Raw genomic sequence first — 20,064 nt, forward strand, 5'->3', positions numbered from 1 at the left:
AACTTGGACTTCCTGCTGTGTAGACAGCGCCAAAAGCCAAAATAAGCTATTTCGACTTTAGCTACACAATTGACACAGCGCCAGTTGTGTAGCTTATTTCGGCATTAGCACAGCTGTGTAGACATGCCCTTAGGGTATGTCTACACTACCACCCTAGTTCGAACTAGGGTGGTTAATGTAGTCAACCAGAGTTGCAAATGAAGCCCGGGATTTGAATTTCCCGGGCTTCGTTTGCATGTTGCCGGGCGCCGCCATTTTTAAATGTCCGCTAGTTCGGACTCCGTGCCCGCGGCTACACGCGGCATGAACTAGGTAGTTCGGATTAGGCTTCCTATTCCGAACTATCTGTACACCTCGTTCCACGAGGAGTAACGGTAGTTCGGAATAGGAAGCCTAATCCGAACTACCTAGTTCATGCCGCATGTAGCCGTGGGCACAGAGTCCGAACTAGCGGACATTTAAAAATGGCGGCGCCCGGCAACATGCAAATGAAGCCCGGGAAATTCAAATCCCAGGCTTCATTTGCAACTCCGATTGACTACATTAACCACCCTAGTTCGAACTAGGGTGGTAGTGTAGACATACCCTTATTGAGATACAAAAACTGGATATAAAATAAGACTAATTACATTTATGGGGGCAGTATCATTGGTGCTGCTAGCATGGATAGAGGTACTAGCCAGCCTGCTTCCAGGCATCATCTGCAGAGGTCAAGTAGCGTCCCCCTTTCCTCCAGTCTGGGATCATGCTGCGCAATGAGGGTATGTCTACACTACAGAGTTTTGTCACAAAAACAGCCGTTTTTCTGACAAAACCTGAGTAACCTCCACACTGCAATCACATTCTTTCAAAAGTAAATCAAAAGAACAGAGGGGTTTTTCCAGCATTGGTAATCCTCTTTCTATGAGGAAGAAGCCGTTTTGTGAAAGAGCTCTTTCGGAAAAAGGTGTGTGTGGACGGGGAAGAGGGAGTTCTTTTGAAAGAAGAGGGAAGAGAAAAAAGCACAAGTGCCCTGGTGGCCACTCCGTCTATAGCAATCACAGCTTACATGTGAGAGAGTGTCCATTCAGTGTGGATGCTATCTGTTGAAAAAGTCGATTGCTTTTTTCATGCACTTTCTTAGTATGGACGCTCTTTCGGAAACGTTTTTTTGGAAGATCTCTTCTGGAAAAGCTTCTTCCGAAAGAAGCCTGCAGTCTAGACATAGCCTGAGGCACAATATGTGAGAAAGGGGTTTCCTGTGAAGCACTAGGCAAGAGACTGACCAAGAGTCTGTTCTCACCCATCAGAGCCAGTGTCCACGCCCACTGGCTAATGCTGTAATTCTGGTTTTCATCCTCTTTGTGTCTGTAGTTACTTAGTGTGGGACACTAGCACGTAGCACGAAGAGCAAGAGGAACTGTCTTGGCCGCACTGGTATCTGAAGCAAAGAACTTGTCTCAGAGGATCAGGCAGGGAAAGGTCCATGAGAGTGAAAGTCAGCAGAAATGGCGCCTCAATACATGGGATTCCCTTTCTTTCCCAGACCTGGAATCTGATTTAAACTCCTATGTGAAATGAATTGGTTCTCACCTTTCACAGGGCTGATTAAATGCAAAGTCCACACAAACCTACTGGTCTGGCTTGGCTGCATTTGGATGAATAAACAGGCAGTGATACAGCGAGAGCTGGAGGGAGGAGTGCTGGAAGTGGAAGTGGTGATGTTCTCTCTGAGACAGTAATGAAGGTCTCTTTGGGGAGAACTTAACATCAGGAAAATCAAAATGAAAGATTTTTATTTGGGGAATAATTAAGCAGTTCATTTTCTGGTGCCAGTTTGAAGCTCTCCCCCTTCAGCTGGCTGTATTGAAAGCAGTGGTTCAGATCCTGCTTATATGACACATACGTAAAGCAAGGGCATGTGCAGTGAGGTGCATGCTGATTGCACATAGCATTGACTGTGAGAGCCATATGTTCCCTCTGCGTCCAGTCAAAGCACTGCTACGGTTCAGTCAGCACATCCAGCAAATTCTAGGTGGGCAAATACAATTAGCAAAACTAGCCTTTCCCGGAAGACCATCTTGGTTAGGACAAGCTTGCAGCCCACTGAGATGATCCACTCTCTAACTCTCTAATCATATGATCCACTAACTAACTTAGAGTGCCCATCACTGATTTAGTCTGAAGTGCCTGGAAATGGACAAGATCTGTTAGTTCACACATACCCCTTGTCTGGCAGCCAGGGTTTAACCATAGTTTCTCAGTTAGGATATGTCTACGCGACAGGCTTCTTGTGTAAGAAACTTTTTGTGAAAGAGATCTTCTGCAAAAACTACTTGCACAAGAGAGCATCCACACTGCAAAAGCGCATTGAAAAAGCAATGCGCTTTTGCTCAAGGGAATGTCTAGACTGCATGGACACTCTCTTGAAAGGAAACTCTGATTGCTATTTACAGAATGGCCACCAGGGCACCTGTGTTTTTGATTGCCTCTTTTTGCACAAAAAACCCTGTTCCGCATCCACACGCGCCTTTTTGTGCAAGAGCTCTTGCGCAAAAAGGAGTTATTCCTCAACTCTTTCCATTTTTTTGTGCAAAAAACGCACTTGAGTTGTGGTTGCAAAAACAGCCATTTTCCTGCAAAAACTCTGTAATGTAGACATAACCCCTGTGTTGACATAGCTTGTCCTTGGCTGCACGTGAGGTTAAGTTACACTCATCACTGGGTAAGTTGCACTCACTGTTGTCGAGCATTGTCAGCAAAGCATAATGTAGATGAGGCTGTGGAGTCACACCAGGCAGATAGAGAAATAACCAAGGAACCACTCTCTTGAGAAAAAGTGAAGGAGAGACAGAGAAAGAAAAAAAAGGGTCAGGTGCACAAAGAAAACTAGAGAGGGAGACGAATATGTATTTTTATTGGGGTGTAGGATGCAACTTGACTCCGCTATGAAGTTCCTGTTTTTTTTAAATAAAACCATGAGGAGAAAACCTCAGACTGGTTTTCCGGGTGAAGAAACACAGAAGTTATATCAAGGGGTGTAACTCTGTCTCCAAATGCTTCTCAGCTCAGCTTAAGGGCTTTCCACTCCCAGTTTCTTCTCCTCTTGCAGGTGAGAGAAGGGGTGGCAGACACGACTGAAGGGAAGGACTCCGTGGCTAGCCAGTGTCTTCTTCTGGGCTCTAGGCAATTAAAAGTTCAGCTTTCAATGTGATGGCCACAAATATATAAAGAACGGGTAGCAGCCACGGTCTGTGAATGGAGTCAGAGATCATCTACACTGAGGTGAAGTTCAAGAATGCACCACCACCTGCAGCAGCCACAGGTAAACAACAAGCTATTTAGGGAAAAGGTGGTTAAAGGATTTGTGAGGACTGTGCTATGGAGCTTTGCACTTTTGTGCCATTGGTTCCTCTTCAGCTCCAGATTAGGGACACGGGGTGACTCAGACGGATGAGGGAAGGGCTACGGAGCCTTTCCCTTCTGGGATATTGGTTTCCATTTGGCTCTGGGAAAACATTGATGCAAAGGATCTGTCTGCATTCCCCATGCAGTGGGAAAAAGGCTTTTTCTGGGGTTATTCTGATTAGCAATCTTGTGTGCAGTGCTATACATTTACAAGACACTTTACAAACATGTCCCCTGACCTAAAGACCCTACAGCCTAACGGCAAGTTCCCAATCTGAACAGTCTAGGACGGTGTTTCTCAACCACTGGTATGAGTACCTTTAGGGGTACTCAGAGAAGTCTGGGGGGGTACGTCAACACAACTTCAATTTGGAGAAAACTGAATTATTGTTGTAAGTTTAATAGCGCTTTATTATTTTTGTACTTTTTACACCCAAAAATTTCATCGCCCGCCCAGCTACGATTAAGTTGTTTAAACAAATGTGTTGCAATGGTAGAAAAAAAAATCGTGCATCTGAAAACTCCAGGTACTGGGGGTACTTTTTTTTTTTTTTTTTAAAGGGGTACTTTTATAAAAAAAAAAGATTGAGAAATACTTGGTCTAGGACAGGCCAAGAGCAGCAACTGAAGGAACACGCGCAGCGGCCACGCAAGGGGAGTCGGTAGGTCTCATTCCTGGAGGAAAGAGGTTTTTAAGAAGGAAAGGGGACCCTTAAAAGGACAGAGCAGAAATGTGAAATTTGGAAAAGGCACATGGCTGAGAATGAGAGAGAGAAACAAAAGGAGTGCTGAGGAGACAGGCTCAGCGAGAACAGAGGGATCACATCTGCCGTCTGGTGCCAGGTGAGCCTTGTGAGGCTCCAGTGCATGTTCATACATGGTGGCAAGCAATGTGGGGCTTCTGACACTGGGTTGGCTGTCGCTGGTGCATTGCTTTTAGAGAACAGTAGAAATAGCTGCAGATGCTTCATGCTGTGACAACATTGTCTTTCCTGGTCCCAGAGCCTCTCTAGCTGTCCAGGGTGAGTGACTAGAAGAACAGGGGTGTGAACCGTGAGGGAAGACTCTGCCAAAGAATATTCTGCCCACAGTATTTTAAATTTTTTCTGCAAATGTGATTTATCAATAAATAAATGCAGAGATCCCAGCTGGCAGCGGGGAGCACAGGCCACTGGCTGCACAGATGTGGGAGATCAGCGTCATTGTTCAAATCCCTCCCAGCTTGGCAGTGAGGCTGCACCCAACTCTGACATCACACAGAGGACCGGGCCTATGCCAGAAACCCCCCAGAGTCCTAACCCACCACCCCAGGCACACTAGCTGTGGGCAAGCAGGGTCCGAGTGTGGAGGGGCTTAGTGTAGGGGGATTCAGGTGTGGGTTGAGAGGTTCTGTGTGATGCGATTTGGGTGTGGGCTGAGTGAAGTGTCTGGGTGTCGGGAAGGAACTGGATGCACAGGGGCTTGTTGGGAGGTTCAGGGTGCGGGGAAATGGGACTCTGCAGGGAGATCCAGGTGAACATTTCTGGGGCTCATCAGGGGGATTGGAGTGTGGGGGGCTCAGTGGATGCTAAGGGAGTGGGACTTGGTGGGAGGGGGTCTGGATGCAGGCTCTCACTGGGATGGGAGTTCAAGTGGAGGAGCTCGGTGCAGTACAGGAGTAGGCGTCCAGATGCAGGTGGAGTGGTGTGAGGCTTGGCAAGAAGATGGGGCTGAGTGGGGTGTCTGAGTACCCAAGGGTCCAGATGCAGGTTGTGAGCTCAGCGGGGATGGGATCAGATGCGGGAGGGCTTGGAGGGCTTCTGGGTGTAGGTGATGAGGCTTGGCAGGACTGGGGTATGGTGGGGGTCTGAAGGCTTGAGGGTTGGATGGATTGGGGAGCCGCTCCCTGTACAGTGACACCTCTCCCAGTGTCTGAGGAGCAATGGGGGAAGAAAACGTGAGGGGTGCAGCTTCATGAAGGGGGGGAGGTCTCTGGAGGTGGGTCTGACCTGGCCCCAGCCCCAGACCTGGCCACTCCTTACTGAGAAGAGGAAGTCCTGTTCTCCCCAGCCCAGCTGGAGTAGGAGCCTCTGGCCAGAGTGTCCCCCAACTGTCCCCCCATCAGGGATTTAGTTCTCTGGGCATCTGAAATGGCACGCCCACACTGCTGGGGAGGGTCGCATAGCCACGTTTGTAGTTTCCCTTCGCTTCCTCATCAGAAAGTCATTGCTCTGTGGGGAAGCAAAGAAATCTGGCAGGGAACATAAATTTTGCAGGAGAAGAGTGTGAACAAAGTACTGGCTGATGTTCAATTGCTTGTGGATAATAGCTTTGTCCATGTTGATCCCATGCTCAGAAACAACATCACTGACCATAAGGTTCCCATTTTCTAACCTGGGTTTCCCGCAGAGTGTCCATTCAGTATGTGTTGAGCAGCAGAGAGCATGTCTTTCATGAGTAGGCTAGCCAAAGACATACAACTGGCAGACCAACATGAACATGGGAATAAGGAAGCATTAACTAACCCACAGCAACACTGGGAGGGCAATTGCTACAATGGACAGGCAAAGAAGGATGGGCTGAGCTCAAGCTGCCTGCCCTGGTATCCATGGTGCAGTCAAAAATAATCTCCAACTTCCTCAAGAAGCTTGGAAACTCCTAACTATGTTGATATGCTGGAGGGAGCTCTCAGGAACGGCACGTTACAATGTCAGCAGCTCAGTAAAGATTTCATTGCATCTGATTGAGGAGTTTCACTTCCCCTTTGACCACTGCCAAGCCAGTCACTCAGGGTATGTCTACACTGCAGAGTTTTTCCGGAAAAATTAATATTTTTCCAGAAAAACTACACTGACATCCACACTGCAATTGCATTCTTTCAACAGAAAGTCGAAAGAACACAGAGTTTTTTCTGACCGCAGTAAACCTCTTTCTACGAGGAAGAAGCTTTTTTCCGAAAGAACACTTTCGGAAAAAGGCATGTGTGGACAGGGAAGAGGGTTTTTTTTTCCAAAAGACGAAGCCTCCAGGAAAAAAAAATCACAGGTGCCCTGGTGGCCACTCCATCCACAGCAATCAGAACTTAAATGTGAGATAGCGACCAATGAATTTGGATGCTATCTTTCGAAAAAGCAGATCGCTTTTTCAGTGTGCTTTTGCTGTGTGGACGCTCTCTTTTGAAAGTTTTTCTGGAAGATCTCTTCCGGAAAAGTTTCTTTCAAAAGAAGGCTGCAGTCTAGATGTATCCTCAGAGACTGTCACAATGCTAGACAGAAAAATAGATCCATGCCTAAACAATCTGCCATTTTCCCATTGGAGTGAACTGGAAGGAACAGCAGATAGGGAGAAGGAGGCCTCCTGGTCTCCTTTACAAAGTTCATGCCCAGACACCGCAACACATGAGAGGCTCCAGTGGAGAACCTAGGCTTATGAACACCACTGGGAATGGAAGTTATTCATAACTCTGAAATGTTTGTAACTCTGTGCAAAATGGTATGGCTGTTTTTTCAAACATTTACAACTGACCACTGAATTAACACAGATTTGAAACTTTACTATGCAAAAGAAAAAGGCTGCTTTCCCCTTTTCATTAGTAGTTTATATTTAAAACAGTACTGCGCTGTCTAAGTGGGGGTAAGGTTGGTTTTTGTCTCTGCTGCTGCCTAATTGCATACTTCCAGTTCCAAACACGGTGTGTGGTTGATGGGTCAGTTTTCAATTCCGGTGTTTGTAACATGGAGGTTCTATTGTACTTGGCACTGTGCTGCAGCTAATTGAGCTGATGGTATTTTTTTCCCTCAGAAAATTAGAGCAGTGCCAGGAGAGAATTTTTGTTCTATCAAAACTCCAAATTCTCTGTCAGAAATGTTTGTTTGACCAGCCCCTAGCTGCAGAACTGCTGTATATTTAAGGGAAAAGGAGTACCCTTTCCGAGCAGCGTGCACAGTCAGGCCTTGCTTCGGCCTGTACACTTCCCTGCTTTCTGCTGCTACAGGATGTGACTCAAGATTTCAGACTGAAGAATGAAAAAAAAACAAAACCCTGCATCTCTGCAGTCCTAAACCACTGTAATAATGGCAGCCGCTGGAGAGATTTTTCACCTGGTGTTGGCAGTCCAACCCTTTTGCCTCTCCCTGCAAGTAGTGCTGCCACTTCTAGTCCCATCCCTCAGTCTCCATGCACAAGTCTGTGTTCTTCCAGCGCTTCTTGTTGGGACCTGGAGCTGCCAGTCCCTCAGCAAGTGTTTCCCCCTCCTTCCCTCCGTATGTGATCCACAACCTCCCTCTGTCACCTCCCTCATACCTGTCGTGTCCCTCGCTGTAGGGAAGAGAGGGGACTCGGGTGTATTGTATCTAAAAAGGACTCTTTAGTGAGGCAGCTGGACACAGCAATATACCCCTGTGATTATCCCTGATGAGTGACTGAGCTAGTCAGGGCTGCTTAGCATCACCACAAGCCTCTGGGATCAGCAATAGTGGAAGGGATGGCTGACTATGCTAGGTGGTGTCTTCTTACCATTTGCCCTTCATGTGTCTCCATTCTACTTCTTGCCCACACTCCTGCCCGCTCATCATATATCACCTGCTTGTCCACCACCCACCCCTGCATCAAAACAGGCCAAAATGTTTGCTCTCCCCTGTTCCAGATCCTATTTCCTCCTGAGGGGCCATATCTGAGTATGGAAACTGAATTGCGTGAATACTGACAAAATTGGGGTTGGGGTACAGGAGGGGACGAGAGCTCCAGCTGTGGATGCAGGCTCTAGAATGGGAACAGAAATGAGGAGTTCAGGGTGTGGGAGGGCACTCTGGGCTGGGACAGGGGGTAGAAATGCAAGGATGTTTGAGGGCTCAGGTTGGGGAGGGAGTGTAGGCTCTTGGTGGGCCAGAGATGAGGAGTTTGGGCTGCAGGAAGGGGGATCCGGATTGGGACAGCAGGTTGAGGTACAATAAGGGAGCTCGGGGGTTCAGGCTCTGGGCTAAGCTTATCTCCTCAAGCAGCTCCCAGCAGCAGCATGTCCCCATTCCAACCGGCTCCTACCTGGGTCACAGAGACATGGTCAGGTGGCTCTATGTGCTGCCCCACCATCCACAGGTATGTCCCCTGCAGCTCCCATTGTCCATGGTTCCCAGCCAATAGGAGCTGAGGGGGTAGTGCCTGGGGTAAGGAACAGTGTGTGATGCCTTCTGGCTGCCCCTGTATGTAAGAGCTGGAGGGGGACATGCTGCTGCTTCTGCTTCTGCCCCAGACCCCACTTCCCAGCAGCCGCTCGAGGACCAGATTAAAATGGCTGATGGGCCAGATGCAACCCATGGTCCATAGTTTGCCCACCCCTGATTTTGAACTAGAAAACGTTCCCCGAGAATGCCCTAAACCAGTGGTCACCAACCAGTGGATCAGGATCTACCAGTCGATCTTGGAGCCTCTGACAGGTGATTCTGACTGGTTTGGCTGGGAGGCTATCAAGAACCAGCACTTCATCTGCCCCTCTCCCCACTGCCCTGCTGCTCCTGCCCAGACCCTCAGACCTGCCCCGGGAGCCTCCTACTTGTTGTGCAGGATGGAGGAGACAGAGGCAGGAGGGTGCTGATATCATTCTGTCCCCCTCTCCTGTGCCCCATCTTCACAGAGTGGAGAAGGCGGGGCCTCGGCGAAGGTGTGGAGCAGAGGCCAGGCCTTGGAGAAAGGATAGGGCAGGGGAATTTGGGTCTGAGGTAGATCCTGGACTGACTTAAATTCAAGAAGTGATCTTGTGCTTAAAAAGATTGGAGACCCCTGCCCTACAGAAAGCTTCACCTGCATTATAGGAGATCATACTAATGCTTAGTTTTTATATGGTGCTTCTTATCACCAGCAGACCTCAGAGCACCATGTGAACTTTGGCCACTCTGGGCATACTCGGGAGAGATATGAAGAGCTCCCTCAACCACATAATCCTGTGTTGGGGCCTCACTCCAAAACTTGCAGTCTGAACATTTGCTCACTGGATGGGGCAGCGCTGAGAAAGGTCAGAGTCAGCTCAGAGCTCATCAGCAGGGACTAGTCTGCTCCTGTCTCTCAAAACATTGTAACTCCTGAATAAGGGTTGGGTCTCTTTCAGAAGCTTTTCATTCAGTTGCATGTCCCTAGTAGACGAGGCTGGTTTAAGCAGAATTAACTTTTGGGATATTTGGGTATTTCTTACCCTTAGCACCCCCAGCGAAAAGCACACCTCCGAGTGCACCCCAGAAGCACACCCACTCTCTCCTGTGGTTGGTCTCAGCTCTGTTGCTGTTGCTGTGTCTCTCTCTCCTCGCTGCCCTCATTGGTAAGTATGTACAGGCTGGTTATCCAAGGTTGGGGGAAGGAGATTGTTTGGGGAGGAGTTGGAGGGAGGAGAACTGGGAGTAAAGTGGATAAAATTGAACAAAGCAGGAAAATCACTGCTAGTGAATTAGGAAACAATTCCTAACAAAGAGAGGAAGAGGTGAGAACCCAAACATTTGGGTCTGGAGAAAGCCCTGGAGAATGCCTAGCAGAGAGCCCCCTTCCTTGGCTAGCAAAGCGGGATGGAGAGCGGATGGTGAAGGCAGTGGGCAAGATGGTCTCACAGGGAGTGTGTTTGAGGGGTATGAGGGAAGTTTTGGCAGAGAAAGGAGTTGGGTGGTGGGAGGGGGGTGGGATAAGGAATCTTTTACATCTATATCACCAGTTCCAGGGGTAATTTTTAGCTTCCTACAGCTTTTTAATTTATGTATAGAATTTCTTTAGGTATTTTCAGGACACTTGTCCTCATTGAAGACATCTCTGCTTAATAACCTTGCTCATTGGTAGCAGCAGTAGCTGCACAGTAAGTGCTCCCAGCCAAAGGGGCAGCCTGTGCAGATTTGATTGTGACGGGAAAGGAAAGCCAAGCAGAAGGAATCACAATAATTAGAGATGGAATTTCCCTGCTAGGCTACATTGGCATTGTCTGTAAACAACACTGAATTGTTCCAATCAGTTTATTCCACAGGGATTTGACCTCTCTCAGCTCTTAGGCTTTGTCCAGAGGATACCCTGTTAGAAGGTGTTAACTAGCATGTCCAACAAACTGAACACTTACAAGACAATATAGACTAAGACAATAATTGACATGTTCTAATAACATACTCTTAAATCCTTTACTGGACAAAGCCAACATTACTCAGCTAATGCAGATTCCACCTCTTTCTTTTGGGACACTCATCCATATTCTAATAATTTCTCAGTGTAAAGAAATGTTTCCTCATCTGAAACCTGAAATGTTTTTTCTTTTCCTCCTCTTTATCCTTTCCACTTCTTCCCACTCTCATTTAACCCCTCCACCAAACTAAAAATCAAAAATGAAATCATGTTTGTTGGACAAGATTTTCCATGAAACCATATTGATTATAATATATTACATTCTTATTTTTTAAGTTTTTAAAAATTGACTCCCATATCAATTTTCCTTTTCCACCCAATTGGTGGAATTGTAATCAATATATTTAAAAATGTAGAAAAACATCCAAAAATATCTTACTATATATATATTTTAGAAATGTGTGGCTGTCTTGTCTGTCTGTCCATTTGTGAGTCCATTTGTTCAAGAACTTCTACTGAATGGTAAGAGCTAGGACCCCAAATTTGGTAGGCAGCTTCCTGTTATCATAACTAAAAGAGCAAGATCAGGGTTTGGTTGCTCCAGGACAATGGGACGTGCCTGGAATTTGATTGTTTCTCATAAAATGGAAAGGGAGAGGTCTGGCAGGATGGTCAGCTGTGCTGTTTAATGACCTCACGGGGGCAGCAAGGGGACTGGGACACCAGGGTCAGGAGTGGAGAAAGGGACCTATTATATATTTCAGAGAGTTTGTCGGTATGTCTGTTTGTCTTCCTGCCAGGGGACATGCACCCCTCCCCGAGCTGTCCCCACTGCAGCTGCAGCAGCCATGGATAAGCATTTCTCACCTGACTCCAAGCTGCTGCAGTGACAGAGGGCTGGGGTTGTCCTCTCTCCCTGGGACTGCCTGCCTACTGAACCCCTCACCCTCAGCCCCACCCCAGAGCAATGACTGAAATGAAGAAAAACACAACTTATTAACTGTGATTAATTGATAGCAATATAATATAATATAATATAATATAATATAATATAATATAATATAATATAATATAATATAATATAATATAATATAATATAATTAATAAACTCTTCTTAAGCAATTCCCAATTTTCATTCACACTTTTCTGTCGATGTTTTCCTCCAAATCAAATTTACTTATAATTTTCCTTGTTTTTGGGAAATTAGCACTCTTCTAACATCAACTATATATCTAACTAGTTGGGACTAACCTCTGTTTGCCCCTAATGAATGTCATTGAGTCAGGATCACTGGTTCTTAGGTAACCACCAACATTCAGATCAGTGATCTATTAATTTTTATCTATATAGTTTCCTTCTGTTGAGTGAAATACCTTTTGTTAGTCATTTTAAGAAATTAACAATCTTTTACTCCTGGTGGTTCTCCAGCAGGGAACGGACTTATGAGGCCCCAGTGTTGGCTACTGCTGGGCAAAGGATGACAGTTTTAATGAGTTGTTGCCTGGCCACAATCACCACACCGACCCCGGTAGGGTCAGAAACTTCTCTTGCCTCATTGACTGAGAGATCATGGCTTGCTTTGATCAGTCTGTCAAAATGGTCCCCACAGCCAGCAGAGAGATAGAGATGAAGGTAGCTGAGCTGCCCTATTCTTTTCCTGAAGGGGACAGTTGTTGGCATTTATGAAAATAAGGGAAGCCCAAAAAGGAGTGTACATATTCCAACTGTTCTTGGCCAGGAGATGGAGAAAAAAAAATCATGTTGCACCTGGAGTCGGATGCAATGGGAGGAACAAGGAAGGAGGAAAATAATGTACCTGTTCTCTCTCTTTTTTCCAGTTACCCTCCTTAATCCAAGCTGTGAAAAGCACAGGACCCTGTCCCAGAGTTCCACAGAGTGGCACTGTGTCACAGGGACAGCTGAAGGGAAAGGTCAGTATCATCAAAAGAGAGAGAGGAATTAATCTCCACAACAGCATTACAGATGAAGGGACCTAATTTGCACCCAGGTGTGGACCAACAGCAAACACTGTCAGAGGGCTGGAGAAAATGACTTATGAGGGGAAAAAAGTCTGGAAATAAATGAAGTCTGTACAGTGACTAAGTGAGGGCAAAGGGAAAAAATGCAATATTCTACAAGTTCTGGTAGAATATGAACAAGAAGGAGGAGGGGTTAATTGAGAATAGTCATAGGTGAGAAAGATAAAGGGGAGGAAAAAAAGATATTTCAGGTAGATATGAGGAAATATTCCCTCACACTGAGGGCCTATTAGACTATGAACAAATCTGCCAAAGGAAAGGGTCATTAACTGAGATCTGATCAATACTTAATATTTTGATCAGCCTAGCTACAATGCTCAAGCATATGAAATGTTCCTACACCTTAGTGCCATAGTTAAGCCAACGTAAACCCCTTTGTAATTGTGGCTACACTGACAGAAGAATCATAGAAGATTAGGACTGGAAGAGACCTCAGGAGGACATCTAGTCCAACCCCCCTGCTCCAGCGCCCAGGACCAACCCCAACTAAATCATCCCACCCAGGGCTTTGTCAGGCCAGGTCTTAAAAACCTCTAGAGATGGAGATTCCACCCTCTCCCTAGGTAACCCATTCCAGTGCTTCACCACTCTCCTAGGGAAATAGTTTTTCCTAATATTCAATCTAGACCTCCCATACTGCAACTCAAGACCATTGCTCCTTGTTCTATCAACTGTCACCACTGAACAGTCTCTCTTCATCCTCTTTGGAACCTTCCTTCAGGTAGTTGAAGGCTGCTATCAAATCCCCCCTCACTCTTCTCTTCTGCAGACTAAACAAGTCTGGGAGGGCCCAGAATTGGATACAATACTCCAGATGTGGCCTCACCAATGCCGAATAAAGGGCAATAATCTGCGGGCAATGCTCCTACTAATGCACCCTAATATGCCTTTAGCCTTCATGGCTCATATCCAGCTTCTAATCCACTGTAACCCCCAGGTACTTTTCTACAAAACTGCTGCTTAGCCAGTTGGTCCCCAGCCTTTTACAGGGCAGACTTGGTCTGTTGACCTCACCACTAACACTAGGAGAGCAATGCAGAAACCCCGTCCATCAACATAAATATCTATACTACAGTGCTACAACAGCTCAGCTGCAGCATCTTAGCTGTAGTGCCCAAAGGATAGACATACCCTAAGTCATTTTAGCTTTGTCTAAATGGTGTGTGGTTAGTACATGTCAGCTAACTATGGTGGGTCCCATTCTTCACCTTGGTGAGGTGGGCCAGAGAGCTGCCACTTGCCCCTGTTCTTGGGCATTGTGAACTCTGCTCATGCCCCAGTAAGACACAAAGAAAAAAGGGCAGGTTGGAGAGGGGATGTGGGTCCAAGCCGAAGCCCTTCTCAGCTCCTGTGCATTTTTTACTCCCTCCTCCCCTGAGGTAAGGTTACTCTGGGTTCTTGATGCTCAGGGAGGGCGTCTCTTCTCTTTCAGCAACAAGGCTCCAAAATCTAGGCCTCTCTCTTTCCTTACTCCACCCAGTCTTGTCAAAGCAGAGAGTGTATAGATTCCTGACAGAGCCGTAATTGATTAAAGTGGCTTACTTAGCCTGTAGAAGGGTCCCGTAATCTAAAGGGAACCATGCCCTCTGTCCCTGTTGTGTCACATATCACATGCTACTCTACTCTGGAGTTATTGATTGTCATGAAACGTCATCTAGTTTTAGAGATGGGATAGGTTAAAGCCGCGTGGAATAAACTGGAGGGAACAATTTTTCACAGAAAATGCCACAGAAAATGGCAAAGATGCAGCCCAGTAAGGATTTCCCATCTTTTGTTTGTTTGTTTGTTTGTTTGTTCTCCTTGGCCTACTCCTCCCATACAGGGCGAATCTATATGTGTTGCCCAGTGGGCTGGGATTCCTTTCAGGACAGCTGCTACCATTTCTTTAATGACAGCATGACCTGGGGTGACAGTGAGAGGAACTGCACTGGGATGGGCTCTCACCTGGTGGTGATCAACACGGAAGCTGAGCAGGTAACTTACTGGGGGGGAAGTCTCCAGTGGAAATTCAATGCCTAGGCCTGGAGGGGATGGATACACACACACACACACACACACACACACACACACACACACACACACCTTACGCTTGAATTTGAGTGGAGAATTCAATCTCCATGTCAATTCAGCCCTGGGCTTCTTCAGCCATCAACTCCACCATCAGACTCAAATTGCACAAGGTCTCCTGATCCCTACCAACTGCTCAGTGATGGTATCTGATTTTTTATTTTATTTTAAATCTAGGATTTCATTTCTGATTGGATAAGAAGAACTGCTACAGGCAGTGACAAAAAGGATTACTATATTGGTCTGACTAGCCAGGAAAGGGAAGGCCAGTGGCACTGGGTGGATAAAACTCTGTACAAAATACCACAGTGAGTATCTTTCAATGTATAGACCATTTAGCATGGTCCTCCTAGTCCAAGAACTAGAGACGTGTGTGTGCGTTGGAAAGACTACTGTACCTAAATGTATTTGATCCCACAAAGGGAAGATTTAGACTATAAATCCATTTTAGGGAATGGAATATAAGGAGAGAGGGGAATCTCTGAATGATTCAAAGGTTGTGCTTTTCCCTACTCCTCCATCTTCACCAGCTACAACCCTTTCCCCTGTGACACTCATAACAATGTGTCTCCGATGCATGAACTTTTCTCTTTTACAGCTTCTGGATATCTGGGGAACCCAATTACCTTGACAGAGAGAGATGTGCTGTCTTGACTGTACAGGAAAATAAATCCCCACAGAATAACAGGAACTGGAATAACATTGGGTGTTCTTTATTACAACATCGAATTTGTGAAAGTGCAGTAATAAATAGTAAATAAAAACTCCATTCTGTGTATGAGTACAGAAAACGTCCTGTCCTTCACTAGGGACAGCCCACAGAAATCTGAAGTGAGGGTTTGTATCATTGTGAGCCCTGGACTATTGTCATATTCTGGGGTGCCAGACCAGTGAGGGGTTGTAACATCCTGGCCAGCAACTTGGGGTGCCTCACGATGCTTTGCTGTGGGAGTTGTCATCCTAGCAGCATGTGGGTCACAACCTGCGTGTCTCTGAATAGCTGCTGCTCTAGCCCAGCATCTCTGATCACAGCAGCGACACACTCCAGTTATACTCAGACCTTCACCAGTCTTGGTTACAACTTGCAGGGTGATCGCTACACACTTCCAGTCATTTCCCCCCCAAAACAAGCATTCTGCATAATCTACCCTTCTCATGGACACTTCACATATTAAAGGTCTGTTGCCCCTGTAAAAAGTCAGTTATTCAGTAGTTTGCTACTTTAACTGATGTAGCCCAGTGGGCCAGCTTACCTCTATTACATTCACTGCTTTGCATTTGTCTAGGCTGTTCCTCACTCTGGCACTTGGAGTGCAGAATGTGGAGGCCCACAAAAGACTTTAAAAATACTTTTCCACTGTATGCTTCTGCTTAAAAACTCCCCAAGGTCTCAGAGTCCCTGACTTTGGGTAGTACATTGCCACCACCCAAGTGAAAAAAAAACTTTTGGAACCCCGGAAGATTCATTTGGGAACTTCTTCCAAAGGGTACCTCAAGCTCTTTTACCACAAGAGAGAGTGAAAAAAACCCCCAAACCCTGTATTCTCAGTCTTAGGTGTGCATACATAGACCTCCTATTACCTTCCAAGACACAAGAATCAGATCATAGTCTTAAAAAAGATGATTTTATTAACAAAACTAAATGAAATACTTGATAAATCATATTTGGTCGCTAGGTATTATAAAGCAACTAAGAAAAAACAGATTAAAGCAGAGAATTACTCCCTTGGGATTCAGCTTTAGTTACAATGGATGGGGGGGAGGCACATGGACTCAGCACAGAGACGTATAACCAAACAAAAAAACAAAGAAAATAACCTGATCGCATCTACCTAATACATTCCCTATCTACTCACATACCCATACTTCCAAGGTTCAGTCTATTTCTAGGCCTAGGTTTTCCTGCCTGGTTCAAGTCATCTTTTCCCCTGGTTTGAACTTCCACAGAAGAAAAGCAGCAAGTAGATACCTTTTCAATTCAAATCTCAACACTTTCTTCCCATTGGTTTTCTTCCCATTGATTCTCCTGGTTCCCTCCTGTTAGGAGGTGGTGGGGTCCAAGTCCTTACTTGGGACTTCTCCCCGACCACCTATTTGCTCTCACTCTGTTCGGGGTCCCCGCCCAAGCAAAGCCCTGCAGGGAAGGAGCCCCCGTACGGGCTTCTCACTGCTCCTGGTGCTATTTACCACTCGCACCTGCCAGAGTTGAGATCCAGACCTGATGGGGAGGGTTCAGATGGGAAAGGGAGACTCGGGCCCTCCCACTCTCCGAGTCTGAGCCCTGGACCCTAGGGACACAGGGACCCTCTGGCCCTGTCTCAACTGGCAGGGCTGTTGCCCTCAACTCGCCAGCCCATCAGCTTGCAATTCCTGCACCCGTCCTGGGCTACTTCCTTTCCCCGTGTTCCCTCTTCCTTGTGTCCTATTGCTGGGTCCTCCCAGCTGCCTCCTCCAGGGACATGAACGTCAGACTCACTCTCGCCTGGTCTGGTATCCGTCCCGTCCTTTCTCTCGTGCCTCCTTCTTTCCTCCCCTCTCGGGGTTTCGTCCTGTGTCTTGGGGACAATCTCCCCTTCGCCTCCAGTTCCCCTCGGCATTTCACGGGCAACCTCTTGAGAGACCCACTCTTACCAGGCCCCTTCCCTTGAGGCAGCATTGGAATGTTCCGTCACGCCCAGCACGACCCCTTCACTTACAGCTTCAGCGTGTGTCGCGCTGTCTGATGCGTCCCCTGCCCCATATCCGAGCCCCAGCGGTTGAGGTCCCAGCTTTATGTCCATGCCATTCTGGGCACGAGTGTGGGGCTGTATTGCCCCATCACACCTCCCAACACTCCCTAGGTACCAGGGTTTAACCCTTTAGTTACTGAATGCTAGGATATTTAGAAAAGGACAGCACCTCTCCCATCCATCATAGCATTAGCATAGCATTATATTATGCTTTATTATATTCCATAGTAATGCCAGGAATCTCCAGGTTTGTATCCTGCAAGACACTAGCTTTTGCAGTTAGCATGAGTCTTGAGGCCTGCAAACTTTGGTATAGATAAATTTACCACAAGTTATGGGGGACCAGAAGTAGGATGGAAGGGGGAGTTTTGTCCATAATGACATCTGCTGACCATATAATATGAACTGACACCAGCTTCTGGAAGGTTTGGGTTAGAACATCCAGTTGCAAAGGTGCCATGGCAATGAATTGACATATCTGATAATGGGGTGACATTTATAAATAAACTATCCTAGAGAAAAAGAACACATGGAAAAAATTTAGGAGAGGAAATACAAAAAAGGAAGAGGAGAAACTCAGTGGACATGGTAATATCAATGTAACATATTATAAAAGGGGCAGCACAGGTAGAGATGTAGAGTGAATGAGAGGCCAGTACGATCGCCACAGGAAAACATGAGGAAGGTGATGGTGAGAAAAATAATGGTAAATAGTTCAGGTTGTTCTTCAAGGGTTGGTGTGAGAATATGGATGTTCAGGTGCACATTCTGAATTCTATCTGCCTTGCTGTTAGAATGTGTGTAACTTCATTAAATGTATTCATAAATTATTTCTTTGTAAACATAAAAGAGTTCCTCTTGTGTGAGTGTTGCACCTGTGCACACTGAGGTCCCCAACCATAGAATAATTGTAATAATAATCTGAGTGGGCCTGATCTTGGGACAAGACCCTGTCAATCCTCAAAGTGATAACAGAATCTTTAGCACAGGCTACGCTAAGGTTCCCAAACGGTGCAATTTCAACACTGCACTAGATTGGTTTAGATTAAAGAATAAGACAAGGTTGTTAACAAAGAAGATTGTATTTTAACTTAATTCAAATATAAGAGACAAATTTAGAGATGGTTACAAGCAAATAAAAATGACAGCATGTGTCTAACCTAATCTAGTAAAATTGGGTTCAAGTTTTTGTTTAAGTTTGGGTTAAGGCTTTGTCTTATTCAGACTCTTCTAGGATGACTGTCCCTTTGCTTGGTCAGAATCTCTCCCAAAGACCTGCAGGTACCTTTGTCTTCTAAAGTGAAAGAGGGAGAGGGAGAGAGACCTTGGGGTTCTCTGCCTCTTTCTTTTATATTTCAGTTAAACCTTGTAGTGAATTCTTCAGGAGATTAGCCCTCAAAGCAACATTTATTCAAACAGTAAAAAAAAGGGGACATGAAGGGTATGTCTACACTACAGAGGGTTTTTTTTTTTAAAGGCTATTTTTCCAACAAAACCTGCATTACATCCACACTGCAATCACAATCTTCCGAAAGTAAATTGAAAGAACAGAGGGGGTTTTTTTTGGCGCTGGCACTCCTCTTTCTACGAGGAAGAAGCCTGTTTCTGAAAGAGCTCTTTCGGAAAGAGGGGTGTGTGAATGGGGAAGAAGGAGTTCTTTCGAAAGAAGGGGAAAGAGAAAAATCACAGGTGCCCTGGTAGCTACTCCATCCATAGCAAAGATAGCTTCCATGTGAGATAGCATCCATTCAGTGTGGACGTTATCTTTCAAAAAAGCAGATCGCTTTTTCAATGAGCTTTGGCAGTGGATGCTCTTTCTGAAGAAGATTTTTCAGAAGATCTCTTCTGGAAAAGCTTCTTCCGAAAGAAGCCTGCAGTCTAGACGTAGCTGCAGTCTGGTAGTGAAGGAAACCCCGGAATCTTTCTTCCCACCTCTGGGTTCTGAAATGCAAAAGTGCTTTCTCTCCTGCCCTTATCTTTGCTTGATGGCTCAATGACCCTGTTTACTGCTTATATGTAAATTGAGGTAAGCATTAAGAGTTAGAATAGATTTGTTTAACAACATGGTTGGATATTAGGAAAAAGTATTTCACTAGGAGGGTAGGGAAGCACTGGGAGGTGGTGGAATCTCCATCTCTAGAGGTTTTTAAGTCCCATCTGGACAGAGCCCTGGCTGGGATGATTTAGTTGGGGTTGGTCCTGCTTTGGGGAGGGGTCTGGACTCGATGACCTTCTGAGGTCTCTTCTAGCCCTAGGATTCTAGGATTCTTTGAAGTTCTGCTGGACTGTATTGTCTGAACATGTGCTAATGGCATCCAAGAGAGGGATTCCTTATCTTTGCACTGAACATTGTTGTATACATTTCACCATTATATTATCAAATAGTGAGTTGTTAGTTTTCAAATGATACTTCACCAGGCATATTTTATACATAGATTATTGCAATACCATGTGGAGCATGAATACAGGGGTGCTTCCAGTCACAGCTTTAAGATGTAGGAAGGTGGAGGTGGAGGATACCAAGTTTGGTGACCTGAACTAATCCTTCCCAGTCTTTCCCACCTCCCCCTAAACAAAGAAAACCTTTAACTGCAGAAAATTACTCAAGTGAAATAACACCGGATTTAAGATGGGCTCTGTTTTGATGCCAGGGAGGCCTTCCTTGCACTCAGTCATTAATGTCATGTCCTGTAGGATCGTGCATTTACCTTGGAGCTATCCTTGTGAGGATTTGTCCCTTTTAGCTGTATAGAAACATTAGTGGGAGATGTGAGCACTTC

The 20,064-nt window shown here is 45.9% G+C and overlaps 1 protein-coding gene across 2 annotated transcripts; it reads left to right on the forward strand.

Annotated features, from left to right (window-relative positions):
• The first annotated feature begins 2,992 nt into the window (after nt 1-2,992).
• Nucleotides 2,993-15,329, forward strand: LOC102449267 (C-type lectin domain family 4 member E-like). 2 transcript variants are annotated; one of them, XM_075900834.1, is made up of 6 exons: nt 2,993-3,304; nt 9,557-9,673; nt 12,288-12,380; nt 14,311-14,462; nt 14,733-14,863; nt 15,154-15,329. In XM_075900834.1, the coding sequence occupies exons 1-6, from the start codon at nt 3,238-3,240 to the stop codon at nt 15,314-15,316; spliced, it is 723 nt and encodes a 240-aa protein (XP_075756949.1). In that variant the 5' UTR covers nt 2,993-3,237; the 3' UTR covers nt 15,317-15,329. The 2 variants fall into 2 exon arrangements, with proteins under 2 accessions (XP_075756949.1, XP_075756958.1); XM_075900843.1 differs by lacking the exon at nt 9,557-9,673.
• Nucleotides 15,330-20,064: the final 4,735 nt, after the last annotated feature.

This window comes from Pelodiscus sinensis, chromosome 1, assembly GCF_049634645.1.
Source record: "Pelodiscus sinensis isolate JC-2024 chromosome 1, ASM4963464v1, whole genome shotgun sequence".
NCBI lineage: Eukaryota > Metazoa > Chordata > Testudines > Trionychidae > Pelodiscus > Pelodiscus sinensis.

What these genes read in the sequence shown, in the direction of transcription:
- LOC102449267 (XM_075900834.1), top strand. Translation starts at nt 3,238, where the DNA reads ATGGAGTCAGAGATCATCTACACTGAGGTGAAGTTCAAGAATGCACCA. An exon ending in ACCACCTGCAGCAGCCACAG is followed by an intron (nt 3,305 to 9,556) that starts GTAAACAACAAG and finishes TCTTACCCTTAG; the next exon opens with CACCCCCAGCGAAAAGCACA. An exon ending in ACTCTGTACAAAATACCACA is followed by an intron (nt 14,864 to 15,153) that starts GTGAGTATCTTT and finishes TCTCTTTTACAG; the next exon opens with CTTCTGGATATCTGGGGAAC.